Raw genomic sequence first — 17,150 nt, 5'->3', positions numbered from 1 at the left:
AGAAAAGATTAATTTCTGTCCTATGAATGAGTATCAATACCTGCAGAAAGTTTTGATGCTAGTTTTATTGTTGAATAAGTATCTGATTTTTGATACTTGACAACCCCAGATATCAATAATAAAAATATATATGTAAAACGTAGTAAATGTGAAGCAATTCAAAAGAATATAATTAATATTATATATAAAATATTTTTTTCTCACAAACACTTCTCTAAATTGGTGGATTTTAGTGTCATACCAGCTTTTCATATCCCAGAATTCAACACTTCAGCCTGCCCTCCCTGTGTGACTTTGGATAGCAATATGGAGTTTGTGCCCCCTCAGCTCATTATGTGGAGCTGTGGAGGTAATACGACTGCACCTGTCATGTGGCGGTCTGTGTTTGTGACCTATGACCTCTGTCTCAAACATTTCCTTTTACACACAGCACACTCATGAATAAAATGCAGCTCATTTCACCTGCAGGAAATAGCCTCCGATGACCAAAAGCTTTAAAATAGATTTGACATTAGAAGACCACCTCTACTAGAGTCATAACTGTCAGGGAAACTGTCTTTTAAACATTTTTTTTCGGTGGAGGATAGAATAGAATTAAATTAAGCTATAACATCTCCATGGACAACCAAAAATCTTTAACTTTGAGTATCTCTACAAAAAACTTTTTTTTTTCTTGTCACACATTTGTTGTTGGAGTTCCTAATATCAGCTGAAGTTAAAGGCACTGTAGTATTGTATTTTTACTCTTAAAACGTGAAAAACAGAACTAACAGTCCAAAGTTATTCCTCACCTGCCTTATGCATTCCGAGTAGCCTAAATAATCATTGCGGTGAGTTTATAAGCATTTTTCCCAGCTTTCAGAGGTCAGAGCCAGAGGTTTTGCAGTCATGGTAATGTTAACAACAACTAGCAAGCTAACATGCACTTCCTGATTCTCTGACCATAAAACACTTTATAATTAGATGCACACAGTACACAGTGGACATTTTGAACTCCAGAGTTGCTTACACAATATGTCTGTATTGGGACAAGACAAAGTTTGCTCAAATAAATGAAAAAGTTGAGCAAAGGCCCTTTAAAGTAAGCTAAAGTATCTTCGACCTCTGGCCATCCATTGCTATAAATCTTCATTGACTTCCAGTATAATTTGAATTTAGATGAAACACTGTATTATGATGGAAACCTGTCTAGGAGGTGAGACTGGTGCAAAACAATGCCATAAATCTGTGTTCTTTCATAAACATATTTTACTGAGAGAAGCTTTTGGCTGGAGATGGTTCTGATTTAATAGTACATTTGATTTATAGTTATGTTTGTGGACACGGTGAACAGGCCCTAGACCGGATAGCAGAGTTTTGATTTGTAAAGTGCACTTCCTTGAATTGAGTTTGGGGAAAAGGTTGAATGAAGGTTATCAGGAGAGCAGTAACAGCCAGCAGACGGTAATTTTAAAGTAGGAATAATAATAAAAAAGAATGGGACTATTACATGGGGTAGATTGGGTTACGAGGCACTTTCACAAAGATATGCCGCACAGGGGAGCTTAGGAAATAGCAAGAAATTACATGATTCGAGTTGGAGAAAGGCGCTCCCAAGGTCAACAACCGTGATAAATGGGGCAACTCGACACTGCCAAGTCACAATTCTGTACTCAAAGTCGAAAAGTACAAATAAATCAATGTCTAGAGATATATTTGAAAGTACTTAAGTGCACTATATAACTTTTTTCCAATATTACACTGAAAAACATTAATCCTGTAACTTGGCCATGTTCATCTGTTCATTTCCCTGAAGTTTAATGTCATATTCTGGACCATTACAGGTATGCACATAAGTACATGGTGAGCCTTTCACCAGAAAAGTTACATAGTGCACCTTTAAAGGTTGTAATGCATTTCCTACTTGTCTCCACAGATGTTATTGCTTTGCCAGGAATGTCCCACAGTGTGGCCTAAAACGTATCTAACTTATGTAACAAAGAAGGTGATGCCAAAAGATCTAGTTACCGGTCAGATCTATGGAGAGCAGAGTCCACTCACAGTAAGAAAGCATGTTTCCTTTAAGTATCCTTTATTAGCAGGTGAAACAAACATTGTACTAAATGCAAGATGGACAAGTTCAATGCCACATGCTCCAGGCAAAGCATTATCGTATTTTTGCTCTTTCATTTAGATTCTGAGCAGGTTTGTAGGTGAATGTCATTTTAAATCCATTATGCTAATATCCACAGACGCTCACCCAAGCACGGCCACACAAATAATAGCAAAATGGAGATAGGATAATCACAGTCATTTGAGCGAACAACAAAATACTTCCACTCAAACTTTCACATCTTTGTAAAATGACAATAATGTGCTAGATACTTATCATTTCAAGGTTATGGGCAAAATCAGCAGTCAACATCTTGTTTACTCTCAAATAGATTTTTTTATTGACAGTCTTGAATGAGAAGGTCAAGTGTTTTGACATTTATTGATTTTATATAACCACTTGTCCTTTTGGGGCCATGCAGGGGAGCTCAGTTTACCATTTCAATATGATCAGAGGTAGGGAGAGTCTCAAAAAATTGTACTGAAGTAAAAGTACCATTACTTCAAAATAATATTACTCAAGTAGAAGTGTAAATGTACTGATCCAAGGAATTAGTCAAGTAAGAGTAAAAAAGTATTTGAAAAAAGTACCACTGAAGTAAGAGTAAGTTAAACAGTAACTGTCGAGACTTAATTTGAAGTTGATGAAATTTGAAAAACAAAACATTAAATAATGCACAAACTCAGGTATTTCCACAGGATGGGCTCAAAAATTAGACAAAATAAATTATATCTGAAGGAGTGGTCCAAGAAACACAAATGTTCAAATAATTTAATATTGTCAGCATAAACCTTTTTTCACTTAGATGTAGAATTATCACAAATGTAACCAAAATCTTCAAATAAGAGTTACTTCAATAACAATATTACTCAAGTAGGAGTAAAAGTACTAGAAAAGTACTCTTTAAAACGTTTACTCAAGTAAATGTAACTGGCTACTACCCACCTCTGTATATTATCTATTGTATTCTATATTAAACATTGCATTGTACAGTTTAGGAGTAACAGGATGACCACCTGCCTCAAAATGCAGCCCCATAAATATAAATATGTTCACGTACCTCTGCCATGTTGATGAGCCCCAACGCCAGAGTTTTGTATCCTAAAATGGTCCGGTTTTTGTATCGTTTTCTTCTCTGAAGCATGATCTGGAGTTTGTTGGCATCTCTTTTCAGGAAATGTGGGTACTACAAAACAAAAAGGTCAGAGTTATTATGCTTTTCATGTTGATGAAAAGTATATTTTTAATAATTAATTATTCAACTTGCCTTGCACTTAGACAAATTATGGTAAAAAAGTAATTATAAGAAGAGAAAGGGTCTATGCCATGCCAATAATACTTTTTCACTTCTATATTACTAAATGGTGCTAAAAGGTGAGACATTATTATAGATTAGGCTATATTAAACTTTACCACACTGGAGTATAGCCTAATTAAACCTAGCCGTATGTTAGCGATGGGACTGTTAATGATGTGAGAGGTGCTGTTGCTATGGGAGATGTCAGTGATAGAAGGCCTCATACAGGGCTCTAGTTTTATTATTGAACTCTGTGTAACAAGGCAATTATTCACCTGGAGGATTATCATAGAAGTTTTAGTTTATTCAGAAAAATGTAACTTCATAATTGATGTAGAGAATTTTTTTTTAAGCATGAATGAATGGTTGTAGGCTGTAAAAGTGTGTTTATGTGTTTATGTGTGTATGTACATACATACCTACATACATATAAAATAATCTCACTAATAACAAATACTAATGCGTTTTATGAATTTTAGATAATTTCAATAAATTTTAGATAAATGAGAATAAAATCTGGTGATTTGACTCCCGCTTTAGACCCGCTTTAGTCCCGCTTCAGTCCCGCTTCAGTCTCAGTTTATATCTTTTTTAGATATTTTAGTCCTACTTTAGTCTTTGTTTTATCTCTGGTTCGTCCCTGGTTTAGCCCTGGTCTAGTACCTGTAGTGAGAAGGTGAGCTGCAGATCAGTTTCTGTGAGTCCAGCTGACGACAGTAAGATCTCATTTGAGCGGAGGATTCGTTTAGAGCCCTGAGAAAAACAAAACAAATCACAAAGCAAAGCAAAAATCATTATTAAAAGACAGAAAAGACAGAATCACTCCTGCTGTGACAAAACAATGAACCCAATCAATCATCACCCACATGCAGACAAGAGAAAGAAGAAAGAGATGGAGAGAGGGAGCGAGGGAAAGAGAAAGGGAGAGATATATAAAGAGAGACTGAAAAAGAGAAAGTGAAGGAAGGAGAGGGAAAGCGAAAGACAGAAGAAAGAGAGTGAGGGCGGGAGAGAGAAAAAGAGGGAAAGAGGGAGTGTGAGAGAGAGGGGGAAAGACATACAGGAGAGAGACTTGATTTTTAACAGACCATTATTGTGTCTGTCAAAAACATTTTGCATTTCATCAACACCTCGAGCTATTTACACAAATTAAACTGAAGTATTTATATCACATAAACATACTATTTACATAGAGACGGAAGAAAGAGACAGAAGACAGAAAGAGACAGAGGAAGAGAGAACAGCGACACGGTGAAATTAAATACCAGCCGTTATTATTTTGTGCTAAAATGTCACTCCATTGTATTGTGTTTTTATTATTGTGGTCTCAAAATAGGAGAATAGAGCCATTTCCCTTTTATCAAAATAGTGTTTCAATCTAGTACTGGGAGAGAAAGAGACATAAAAGTAAAATGAATGGATTTAAGTTTTATTCATAAGAAAAAGTACTGTATAATAACCATTCTAGTATACATAGACTAGTATTTAGACTTTTAGGTTGGATAATAATTATACAGAACGACAAACTGATCGAAACAATTATCATTCAGAGAAGCTATGAGGAGCAAAGAACACAACTGCAACCCTTTTTAGTTAATTTAGCCTATCTGTTAATTAGAACATTACACGATATTGGACTCTTTTGATGATGAGATTAAATTGGTGAAGGTGAAAGTGCATAATTATACTGTAGTGCAAGTTATTAAGTGTGAAATTAGGATTATATCTGGAAGATAATTAAATTTAAAACTTGCATACTTTTTACGAATCATATGCAAATTCATACAAACCCTTTAGTTTTATGACTTTCATGTGTTATTAAATATTGTTAACGATGAAACTATAAAGGTTATCTTTCTTGATCAGAACAAGATCTTACACACTTTACCCCAAGGACTAAAAAAAAAATGCCTTTCAATTAATACTCATGATTTTCACAAGCTGCTAGCTGTGTTTTACCTGCAGTTTGACGGCAATGACCACCGACGTCAGGTCTTTGTCCAGCTCCTTCAACATGATCAGTTTCTTCAGAGTCAGGTTGAAAAGTCTGCAACAGAAAACACAGACAATTGAATTACAGATGATTTCAATGTCGCAAATGTGAAAGTGAGCCACAAGACAGGACAAAGAGATGGAGATGGAAGCTTGGACACAGAGGTATTTTAATCAGATCAAAACTGAAATATAGAATGAAATAATTACAACCTTTGGTAATTTTGACCAGAGATAAAAGCTGCAACTGAATCTTCCCACCAAGACAATTAATCAAGCAAAAATAATTACGATAAGTTTATGTAGAAAATTGAGTAATACATCTTTACAGCATTTAAAAGGTACACTAACTTTTTTGGTGGAGGGTATGTCACCTGCTTGTATCGTTTTGCCCAGAATGTTCCATAGTATTGCGACATATGTATCGTCACAGAGGCCACCAGTCAAAGTTAAAGGGAAAACAATAACATTGCCACTTTGAAGTAGCGTTGTCACCCAATGCCAACAACACATACAACAATACAACAATCACAATAAAAACGCACTTTAATTAGACTGTGATACTCGTTCAAATGTCTATGTAGTTTCGATTCTAGTTTTAGTATCATTGGCATCTGAGTTTTGATACTTTTGACAACCCTACTTCACAGACCAATTAGCAAAGTTATTTGATTCTTGAGCAGTCGCAGCTAAAACCAGACAGACTGGAGGTAGTGAAATTAAATGAATAAAACCTCGCTGAAGAAAATGGGCCACACCCAAAACAGGCTCTGTGCATGTGGAGGTCATCTGCTTAATAATGCATCTGTGCCGACTCCCAAAGCAACTACAAAACTATAAAGCAGAGACTGGACGACACTACAGGGACAATGATCAGACTGAAGCAGGGCCTTTCAAAGTGCAGATTTCAGTCACTCCCACCTTCAGCTGCGCTATCCCAATATAATCAGCAAGTATTTCACTAATGAAACTACTGCACATCGCATCAGGTTTGTGAAGTTGTACTGTATTGTTTTGGATCATTTATGGAAAATTGCTGTGTGGGAGCACGGCTAACGTATAGGCTTGTGGGCACAGCATTGGACAGAATGGTACTGCTAATGGTAAAAGGATTCGAATTGTTGTGTTTGCTACAAGAAATGTTCTTTTTTATGGTTTAGTTGGTTTTGTGTGCATAAGACATGTAGAGTATCAACACTGTACTGACATAGTAGTTCATGTGTGCTTCATAATGCTTGTCAGTTTACAAAATTTCATAAAAATGTTCTTAAAATGTAATTTTTTTGGTTGTATTTTGTAAAATAGCACCAGGCTTCTAGAGTTACAATTCTCATCCCTCGTTCCAGCTCTGTAATAGACGGATAAAGCCAGCTGCCTCCACTCCTCCCAAAATAGAGTGATATGGTGGATGTAAAAAGCTTCATCAAATTCAACAAACTCCTCATTCCCCATTATACATCTCATCCCATTATCAGCCCCGGGCAGCAGCTATAGCAAGTGTGTGAAATATTTGGGATGCTAATGCTAAGATCATATTTTATATCCATATGGGCTGCAGTTAGATGCTCTGATGTACTTTTCTAGCTTTCTGAAGTTGTCCTAATCTCTATGTACTTGAATCACAATTTTTTCAATCTCAATTTTCAACTCGAACTTGCATCAATTTGTGGTCCATGTATTCTAGATTTTTTTTTTTCATTTTCCTTAGGAAACATACTTTCTTAGCGATATCGGCATTTGTTTTCATCAGATCCTGAAGATGAATGTAAACATCTGCTCCTTTCAGTTTCTTTCCTTGTTTCAAGAGAGCAAGCTTATGCTTTCTATTTACAAATCAAATACATTGTAACAGCTCGCTTGTCACTGTTATCTTTCTTGGGAAGCATGTGGCAAGCTTCAATGTTATCAACACCTAGATAAATCCCTTTATATTGTTAAAAAAAAAAAAAAGCAGCCACCTGTTGCTCGATGGAGCTCATATCCAGCTCACCAGCTCCTCCTCATTGACTGCAGTTACAGCCCTTGCATACATTCACTAATTCGGATATACTGTTCCAGATCAAATTTTCTTCTTCTGAATCAATTAAAAAATAAAACTACGTTTTGGAAAACCTTACCGATTTCGCTACTTAGGAGGAGAAATGTCATTAAGCCGATTTTTTCTTACCATAAATTTTATCTCTTTCAAAATATTCCTGTATTTCTAACAAATAAAATCATTTTTTAAATAAAATTGTCTCAATCATTCAAGCCTTATTGTGGAACTACAAAACTCCTAGATTTCATTATATGTTACTGGCCATGTGCCTGTAAGAACATTTGTTTTTCACCAAAGTTCCAGACACTCACCCTACCTATGGAACTGAATGATTGTCATCCATATTTTCCTGCTGCCATAGTACTCTCACCATCTCTCCTTGACAAATGATATAGTAAAAATCAAATTATATTCAATTTAATATGGACTTGAAAACAAATTAAAATCACTTTTTTTTTTTTTTTCAAACCGATTCCCTTTTCTCTACCAGTGGCAAAAAATCCCTTCTTTGTTCCATCTAATTCTGATTCATCCTTTGGTGATTGGGAGGGCCTAGGGATACGTTGTATTTGGGATTTGTATATTCATGGCACATTTGCCTCCTTTACACAACTACAAAGAAAAAATAATCTACACGGCAATATTTAATTTTTTTTTTGAAATTTACAGATTAGAGGTTACTAAGAAAAACATCTGACATCCTTTGAAACAGAGCATCCTAAATACTTCCCCAAATGAAGGCATATGTATTTCCTGTATACATAAACACACTATTTCCTCCCCATCCTCCAACAAAGAAAGTTGGAAGAAAGATAGGTATTCAGGTATAGGTATTATTATTAATGTTTGGGAAGACTGCCATGAATCTATACACACATGCTCCAATAATGCAAGACACTGACTGTCTCATACAATTCAAAATTATACATGATCTTCACTATTCAAAAGTGAAAATCCATAACATCTCCCCAGTGTCTCATCCGGTTGTGATAAAAGTCAGTCCTCTGATGCAACGCTTTACCATGCACTTCTTACAGTCTTATCATCATTACAAAGAAACTACTTTTAATCTCATGGAAGGGACAATAACAGGCCCTAAATTGTGGCTACGGGACCTTGCCAATACTTTTATACTTTTACAAGTATCTGTTTCTCTTCAAATGTAAACTACTGTAATTTTAGAAAGTGTGCAACCCCTCACTGATTTTTTGCAATCTGTGTCTATATGAGAAACAACTCCTTAATTCATTTCAGATACATACTTCTGTAAGAAGTTACTATGTTAGTGTTCAGTTTTGTTAGATTTATTTTCAATTTTAAATACAAAAAACATATTGAGCTCTACTGATCTTGTGCAATTCAATCAAAATATTATGATAAAAAATTGCAGCCTTCATGATTTGCCAATTGTGTCCATTCAAATAGCGATTCTGATTCAGTTGCAATTCGTCTTGCAGCCCAACAAACTATCTCTTTTATAAAAGTATCTTCTTTGATCGTGTATTGCTCAGTATTGGTTCCCTGCCCACTGATCAAAGTAGAGTCTAGCCCTGTTTTTGTAGTGTGGGGTCTTGCATCAGCGGTCACACACTTGCCCTGTTCAGTACTGGGACAGGAGCTCAGGGGCTGAAGATGAAAGCGGATTTGGGTCGATTGGACTGGACTGGCTGCTGAGGTGTGCCTTTAATCTTCAGGTACAAAAAGTGCATGTTACGTTTAAGTTTTACAGCGACTGTTCACATGGATGACCTTAGCTTGACAAGGAAATAAATTAAGAGTTAGGTTTAATTGCCATAATGAAAGCAGCTTTATTTTAACCACTCCTTTTGTATGCTAAATATTATCTTATTTTAAAACCATACATTATGCAATCAAATCTTATCTTATCATTAATTAAAAGGTGCACTATGTAACTTGCTCGTCTCCATGGAGACATTATTGCTCGTTATTGTTATGGCATTTATTACCTTGAATTTACTCAACTACAGATGCCTTTATTGCTCAAAATTGTAGTATATTATATATTGCCTTAATCTCTTTTAAATGTTAAATTTATACAAAGCACACAAATAAGAGAGTTGTGTTATCCCAACTAGAACCACTAGCAGAATTGTGCTGTTGTCTCCTGTGACGTATTGATTGACAGCTCATACTCATCAATAATAAAAAAGATCCAAGAGGTCATGGGTGCGTCATATGTCAAAGCTTTTAAACCAAACGGTTCATTTTCAGTCTTGCCCAGCCTCTGTAATCAAATGAAACCAAATAGAAATTTTTCACCCAACTCTGCACTTGTTTGCCCAGGTCTGAAAGCATATAGCCTACTATAAGACAATATTTTGAAAATAATAACAATGATAATTTTTGTATTGCCACTGCAGTGATGTATGTTTTAAAAAGCAGCATTAACATTTCAGATAAAACAAGAATCCCATGTATTCCAGAGCACGTTTGCAGAAGTCTGAACTACTTATAAAGCAAGATTTTCCATAAAAAGACAAAGACAGTTTACTGACTAAATAACTGAAGCCACTATGCGGTTACTTCATTTCAGTGGTCACAGTTACATAATTCAATTAGTGTCTGATGATTTGCTAAGTATGTAATAACAAATAAATAAAAAAAAATATTAAGCCCTATTCCTCTAAGCACTATATCCGTATAATACAGACCAAGGCCATCTCCGTTTCACATTTTCACATTTGCCTTAATTGACGGATGTGTGAACAGTGTTAAATCCTCAGCTAAGAATGACCTTATCTCAAATTCACAGACCAAAGCCGACCGTATGTTTATGCTTGAATGTGTGAATTGTGTATGCGTGTCTTTAAGACATGAGCCTATGGTTGCCCCTGACAACAGTCTATCAGGAAGCGCGACCTTGTATACGTGACACGAATCATGCAAGGACACGCTCAAAAACAGCCCTATGCACACCGGGGGAGTAATCGGGTGATATTTTCCTCCTCCCAAGACGACCTCTGGTATTTAGTGGATTTTATGCTCTGTTATTTTTGGTCACTTGGTTTAGTCCATGTAGAATTCTGCAATTTGTCACACAACGCTATCGAATTGAGTAAGCAGTATGGCATTATTTACACAATTTAGTGAACTATTATTCAGTAATGGAAAAATGCAAGATCAATTGACTGATGACAAAAAATTGAAAAAAGTAACATCCAAGAACAGAGATGCAGATAAGCATATAGACAAGGTTTCAAAAATAAGGGGAAGATATGAAAATTAATTTCCTAAACAATATAGATTTTTAGTCACTGCAATTTAACACAAAAAATGTCAAATTTCTTCCTCCAAAGTCTGAACTCTGGTCCAAATCATATTCTTTAACTGAAAGAAGATTGAGTATAGATCCAAAAGTGAATAAACAAGTGATTTAATATTAACTATTTCATTAATTTCTTGTCTCCAAGTTCCATCCAAGTGTGCCTAGAGAAAAATAAATTATAACAGCACATTTTTATTACTGTCCCGTTGTCAGAGACATCTAATTAAATCAATTGTTCTATTTATAGGATGCAGAGAATATTTAAACAAGGGAATTGTTGCATCAAATGTTTGGCATTTATAAGGACATCTGACCATTTATGTAACCAAACTTAAATCATTTCATTCAACACGCCAGTTTTCTCCCTTTTTTCTCCTATTTCCCTCCTCCCTCTTTCCCCCTGTAGCCCTCTCCCTCCTCTCTCCATCCCCCTTTCTCCGTTTTCGCTCTTTCTCCTCCTGTTCCCTCTTATCGCTCCCTCTTTCCCTCCCTCTGTTCTATCTCCTCTTTTCTGACCTCTTCCTCCTCTGTATCTTATTCTCCCCTGTCCCTACCCCACTCTCTCTCCTCTTTGTTCCCTCCTTCCCTCTTCTCCCTCCCTCTCTCCCCTCCCTCTCTCACTTCTCTCCCTTCTCTTCTCTAACTGTGATCAATGGTGCTGGGTGGATGCCGTTGACAGAAACCTCCACAGGCCAACTCTTTACTGTCCTGCGTCCGGCGTCTCCTTTGGACTCATTATCAAAGCATTACACTGGTCTGGGCCAAACACACGGGAGTCTGCCAAAATCTCTATGTAAAGTGCAGATAAAAGTTTTAAACTGTAAACTTTGTCACTAATAAAAATGCATGCACTATCGTCTATTTTTGGGTATATGGATTAATGTAAGCAATGTAGAGGGTCTTAACACCTAAACTCCGCCCAAAAACACATTTTAAATACACCTGATAGGATAGTGAAGGTAGAGGAGGGCGGAAAGGTCTGGAAGTATAAGGAACGGTGTGATTGGTCTAACAGGTATCCACAATCCTGCAGTGCACATGATGTCACGTAGTACTTTCTTTGTTTCTCTTTATTCATACAGAGGAACCCAATGAGAACACTCATTTTCATGGGCACCCTATTAAAAATACAATACAAACAGAAAAACAAACAAAACAAACAAGTATAGAAGTTGATATAAAACATTAAAAATAGGTGAAGGTGTGTGTATAAAAGTTTGTTATCAGATTATTAAATTACTATTGTGTCACCAGCGTATCTAGTTTTGCTTCTCCCTGGAGTGAATTCCATTTTTATGAAGCAAAACATCTAAAAGCCCTCTTTCCCGTCTCAGTTTTGGTGCGGCTATTTCCTATTAATGCAAGTCATGCGATCTGGGATTAAATGTTCTGGAATCAGTGATTAACAAGCAGGTGAAGTAGTCCCTTATTTGAAATTATAATGGCCACTGGCGGCAGCACAGACACAGTTTTTGACTGTTTTTAAATGTACTAGTATACACTAAAATAGCCAAAAGGAACAGGTTTTATGGGTGTAGATATGGCATATGTGAAACTAGAAATTTTCTGAGCACTTAAGCCTCAAATCAAAAACAACTTTGAGTAAACTAATGATGAGATGAAGGAACACCAATTTTGTATAACCTGTCCACTTTAATGAAGATGTACAAAAGAGTTTCTTAATTTGTTTTCTACGAGATAATTAGGTTGACATTTCATATTAATTAATTCTGCCTCTTCTGTGACTAGTGATTGGCACGACGCTGCTCCACACATCACATCTGATCACACTCTTTGTTTCCAAGTAGAGTCAGCCAAGCGATTTCCCATCATGCACTTCTCTCACAACCTTTTAAACATGGACAGATTTATGACCTAGCTGTAGAGGCCATCAACACTTTTAATACATGCACATATTTTAAAACGTTTACAAAAACAAGGGCAAACTTCAGCCACAACTTTAGTTTAGAGTGGATGTCCTTGATGGTGCCCTGAATGATCACTGTACCATGAAAACAAATGGGACCGTAGACGCAGTATTAACAGAGCAGGTAAAGCTAATCTGAGCTCACAGTTTGGGCGCTAAGGCTGGTGAGTGGATAAACAAAAGGAGGCTAATCTCCCAAGTGGATTAAAGACATTAAAGCAACAATATACAAGTCAATTATTACAGTGTATGGCTATCAGCTTAATGTGAATATATACAAAGAATTACAATCAGATTAGTCTACACTCAAGTCATTCAATTTATATTTCAATAAATCCATTTGCAGCCCTCAATCCAAAGAAACAGTCAGACTTAAACATGGATTTGGAAATAAATATTAAAGATAGACAATACGTCAGTGATAATATCGATATGTTTTTTCATATATTGGTATTAGTCAGATATAGAAAAAAAATCATAGGATATTTAAGCCCTTTTGGATGGAAGCAATGAAGCTAAATAGTCATGAAAATACCACAGAATACATACATACATATAATACAATATTGCAAATACTGTATATTGGTAGCAGCTGAATAATTTCAGAATTACATTTACAAATCATGTTTTAACATCAAGATTAAAAATATTATAATTACTGCCAATTTTGACTATTTAAACTCCAGTTAATTCAATTACAACTCATCTTTCTGCTCTAGTTTAGGCAGTAAATAGGTTACGCATTTTGTAGTCCTTGGAAAACATATGTAAGTCTATGTTTTCATGTTGTTAGCCGCTGGAAGCTGGTTCACTGCACTGCGTGAAGTCCTGTTTGATCCGATGTAGGCTGGTTTTCCCCATTAACCCCAATACAAACACTGCAGTAACATTTGTGCTTTCACTTAATTGGACAAGTACATTATAGAGTCAGAGTATAAAGGCCCTGATTTGATAGAGAAAAACAGTACTTCTCGAATGCTGAAATAAGCTAACAACACACTAACAGTGGGCTTAAAATAGCTCAGTTTGAGATGGTCTATAAAGATGTCAACAGCAGCGATGACTCAGATTTTCTCATGTTTAAATCAGACCGGAAATTATTTCAAGTATGGAATTAAAATTAGCTAAATATTACAAATTTGACAGAACTTTCAAGCCTTCATGAACTAGAATCACTCACAAAACAGATACCGGTACCTGAACCTATGTCAAATAGGTGGGGCTGGGCATTGCCGAGAATGTCAGAGTAAGCAGGTACTTGGTTCTGGATTGGTCCTGGTCTGATCACAGTTTAGTCCTGAGCTAGTCCAAATTACGGGCCTACCAAAGTGAATGTTGTTATTGTGCCCTTGAGCAACACATTTCACCCACATTGCCTTCTCCTATGTATGGCTGGTTTATACTGGTAGGGCATCTGCTGTAAAATTTATGAAAAATAGCCAAGAGGTGATATTACATCCCTCTTTATTGTAGATGGATTAAAGCAAGTATAGAATGACGTTGGTCATATTATTATTACACTCATGCAATAATTATGCAGTAGATAATTTGCATGCAATTATGATGTGTCAGAGGAGGTGGGAGGAGGTTGTGGAGTGTCATTCATTTTTCATGTAAAAATAAACTCGATCTTAAGACAAAACACAAACCTGGCGTATGTGGGCGGCACTGTGACTCACAAAGCAGTGGTTGACTTGTTTTGATTTATTGCCAGACCCTGCTGCTGATGCTGCTGCTGCTGCCAACCAAATCTCATCTGCACCTGTGTCATCGCGTTTCTCTCCCCGCTTCTCATCATTTTAAGAGACGCCACTCAAAAATATACTTCGACCCCTCCAGGCATCCTTCTTGAAACATGCTGGTATTTTAAAAAGGACGTATTATGTACAATGATTTTTAAAATATGAGTTATATTTTGGTCCATGCATGTTTGAGTGATCATTTATTGTCCTATATTTGAGGCTGGAGTGATGAGAAAACTCCTGTTTTCACCCACCTCCCACAATTTTACCATTGTGGAGAGTCTTCAATATTTTTGGTACTTAAAGTCAGTAAATTTTAGAATTAGGTTGTATTCTCAGGTGCTATGTACATAACTGCTGTCTGATAGTATGCCAGATTTTGCCTGACAGAAGATGAGAGAGCATACATGCGCCTGAACAAAGGCCAGGTGAGGGCAAAAAATAAATACAAATCAAGGGTAGCTTTAAACCTTTTTTACTTTTTTCCCCAGTATTACATCAGCATTACATCAAGTTTTTGCATATTAGTGTATTAGGCCTACATGATTCAACATTACTTGTCTCTAATATTATTCAATCATTAATTGAGAAATTTCTTTTTGTCTTTTCTGCATATGCGAACAACAAACTGACGATTTCTAGTTCCAAGACAGAGACACCAGCACATCTGTTGTCTGGTCTCCTCCAAGCCCAATTTACTGTGATGGGTGTCTAGACCAATCAGCACTCTGCTCCGTCCTAAACCCCACCTTTGCTTTATGCTGATTGGCCGGAGGGACCCTGTGGTGGAGAATACAGAAGGGATGAGTCACTGTGGACTGCAGGTAGCACTGACCTCCACCACCGCTGCAATGGAAGGATTACTTACAACAGACAGACTTATGCTATAGGCTAAAGGACAAATTTACATATTATGTTTTTGCACCATTCTAACAAAACAACATTACATCTGCTGGATACAAAATGCTGTCACTAGAAATTATACTACCAATTAAGGCTGTGGAATTGATTTAATGATCAATTTGATCAAATTAAGATCCAATCATTTGTAACTGTCAATCAGCTTGGGCCTTTTTAATAGAGGCATCTAAAAGAAGATATAAATTTGACTATTTGGTTGTTAAATGACACTGATTCAATCTGTTGTATATACTATGTTCATGAACTCAAAATTTACATACAAATTTACAGCTCATTCATTTTTAGCAGGATTGTTGAACCAACATTACAACAGTAATTTATCAAATTTCAGATTTTTCACAAAGCTATGGTCCGATATTTGGGAAAAATCATGGATGCAATTGTGAGGTACCCTGTGATTCCCAGCCTTATATTTGGTATTTGAGGAGAAAAAAAATTACTTTTTTTTTATTTTTAACTTTTCCAGTGGAGGGTCCACCACTTCTATGGAGAGGTCATTGCTTCTATGAAGAGGTCATTGCTTAGCCTGAAATGTTCCACAGTTTGGCATTAAACTTCTCAATCTCAATTAGGACAAGCATGGGATGCAACCAGCCAAGTTATAAGTCAGATCGATGGAAAGGCCAATCTGCTTTCAGTAAGAATTCATGTTTTTCAAGATATATTGAAGTAATTAAAAAGACCTGTAATTGAATAAATGCTTGATAGAGAAGTTCAACAGCATAAAATGGTACATTGCAAGCAAAGCAATTACATCTCCCTGGAGACAAGAAGGTGGCAGGCTTTCCACCAAAAAAGCTACATAATGCATCTTTAAGTAAAAAATTAAAAACTTGAAAAGTCAAAAATAGGCAGACGCTTTTCAGTATCTGTCCAAATACAAACTGCCTATCCAATAATAGTTGCCCTTGACACATGAGGTGAGTTTGAATAAATGATATTAACAGTGTAACATTGGGCTCCCTTTCATTGGCTAATCGCTCGGGGAGACAGCCCAGGGCTGCTGCCCAGGTCCTCTTTTGTTATTTTGGTGAAACAAATCATCTATGGCAATTAGAGAGAAAACCAGGAGCTATAATTACACAGGATGGATACAGAGCAGAGATGGGTTTAAACGGAGTAAGCTAGTGGGGGAGATTAATGATAGAATAAACATCTATGACCTTGTCCTAGCAGCGAATAATAATAATTTTTAAAAGCTGTGGACTGTGAGCTTAAGTGGAACAGGGTACTAGAAATGAGATCAGTGAGGAAAACTATAAGTGTGGGCAATTAATAAAGGAGCAATATGTACGTTTCCTGCTGCTGCATCGCTTAGGAAAATCAGAAATCAACCGATATGGGATTTTTCATGGCCAATCAATACAGATGCTTGGTAATCTAGAAACTGATACGTTTTGCCAATATTTTTGGACTGATATGAAGGATCAATTTGGATTATTTTCAAGTTAAATGACAAAAAAAAGCTCACCCACAGCTCTTTTTAAAAACAAACCAATAAGAGAGCTGCATAGTCATATTTTGTGCAGTTATCTCTTCGTACTAAAGTGTTCAAATAAAGCTTTATGTGTATTATCCAGCCAGTCGATTGGCCAAAAAAGTGGCCAAAAAAGTTTAAAAGTGCAAATATCGGCCAATCTCTAATGGAATTGTTATCGTTTTGTCTGAAATGTTCCACAGTATGGTATAAACTTGTTTATCTTTCATTTATTCAATTACAGGCATTTTATTGGCAAAGAAGAAGGCCGCCTGCTTGTCTCCGGATTGCCAAGTTTAATGACATTCTGTGGAGCATGTCAAAATCTGGTTGTCTCTATCTAGTAAGGCTGTAGGCCTTTAGTCGATTAATCGGTCA

General features: G+C 36.3%; 1 protein-coding gene across 2 annotated transcripts in view; it reads right to left on the bottom strand.

Moving 5' to 3' along the window:
• The window catches only part of LOC117386272 (phosphofurin acidic cluster sorting protein 1-like), a 69,541-nt gene that overhangs the window by 29,115 nt on the left and 23,276 nt on the right, over nt 1–17,150 (bottom strand). For both annotated transcript variants that reach the window (XM_033983609.2, XM_033983611.2), the window contains exons 2-4: nt 5,349–5,436; nt 4,053–4,142; nt 3,153–3,278 (exon numbers count right to left, since the gene is read on the bottom strand). In XM_033983609.2, coding sequence (XP_033839500.1) covers nt 3,153–3,278; nt 4,053–4,142; nt 5,349–5,436 — 304 coding nt within the window. The remainder of the gene's footprint in view (nt 1–3,152; nt 3,279–4,052; nt 4,143–5,348; nt 5,437–17,150) is intronic.

The sequence above is a fragment of the Periophthalmus magnuspinnatus genome, chromosome 18 (assembly GCF_009829125.3).
Source record: "Periophthalmus magnuspinnatus isolate fPerMag1 chromosome 18, fPerMag1.2.pri, whole genome shotgun sequence".
NCBI classification, from domain to species: Eukaryota; Metazoa; Chordata; class Actinopteri; order Gobiiformes; family Gobiidae; genus Periophthalmus; species Periophthalmus magnuspinnatus.
This window is presented reverse-complemented; position numbering and strand designations above follow the sequence as displayed.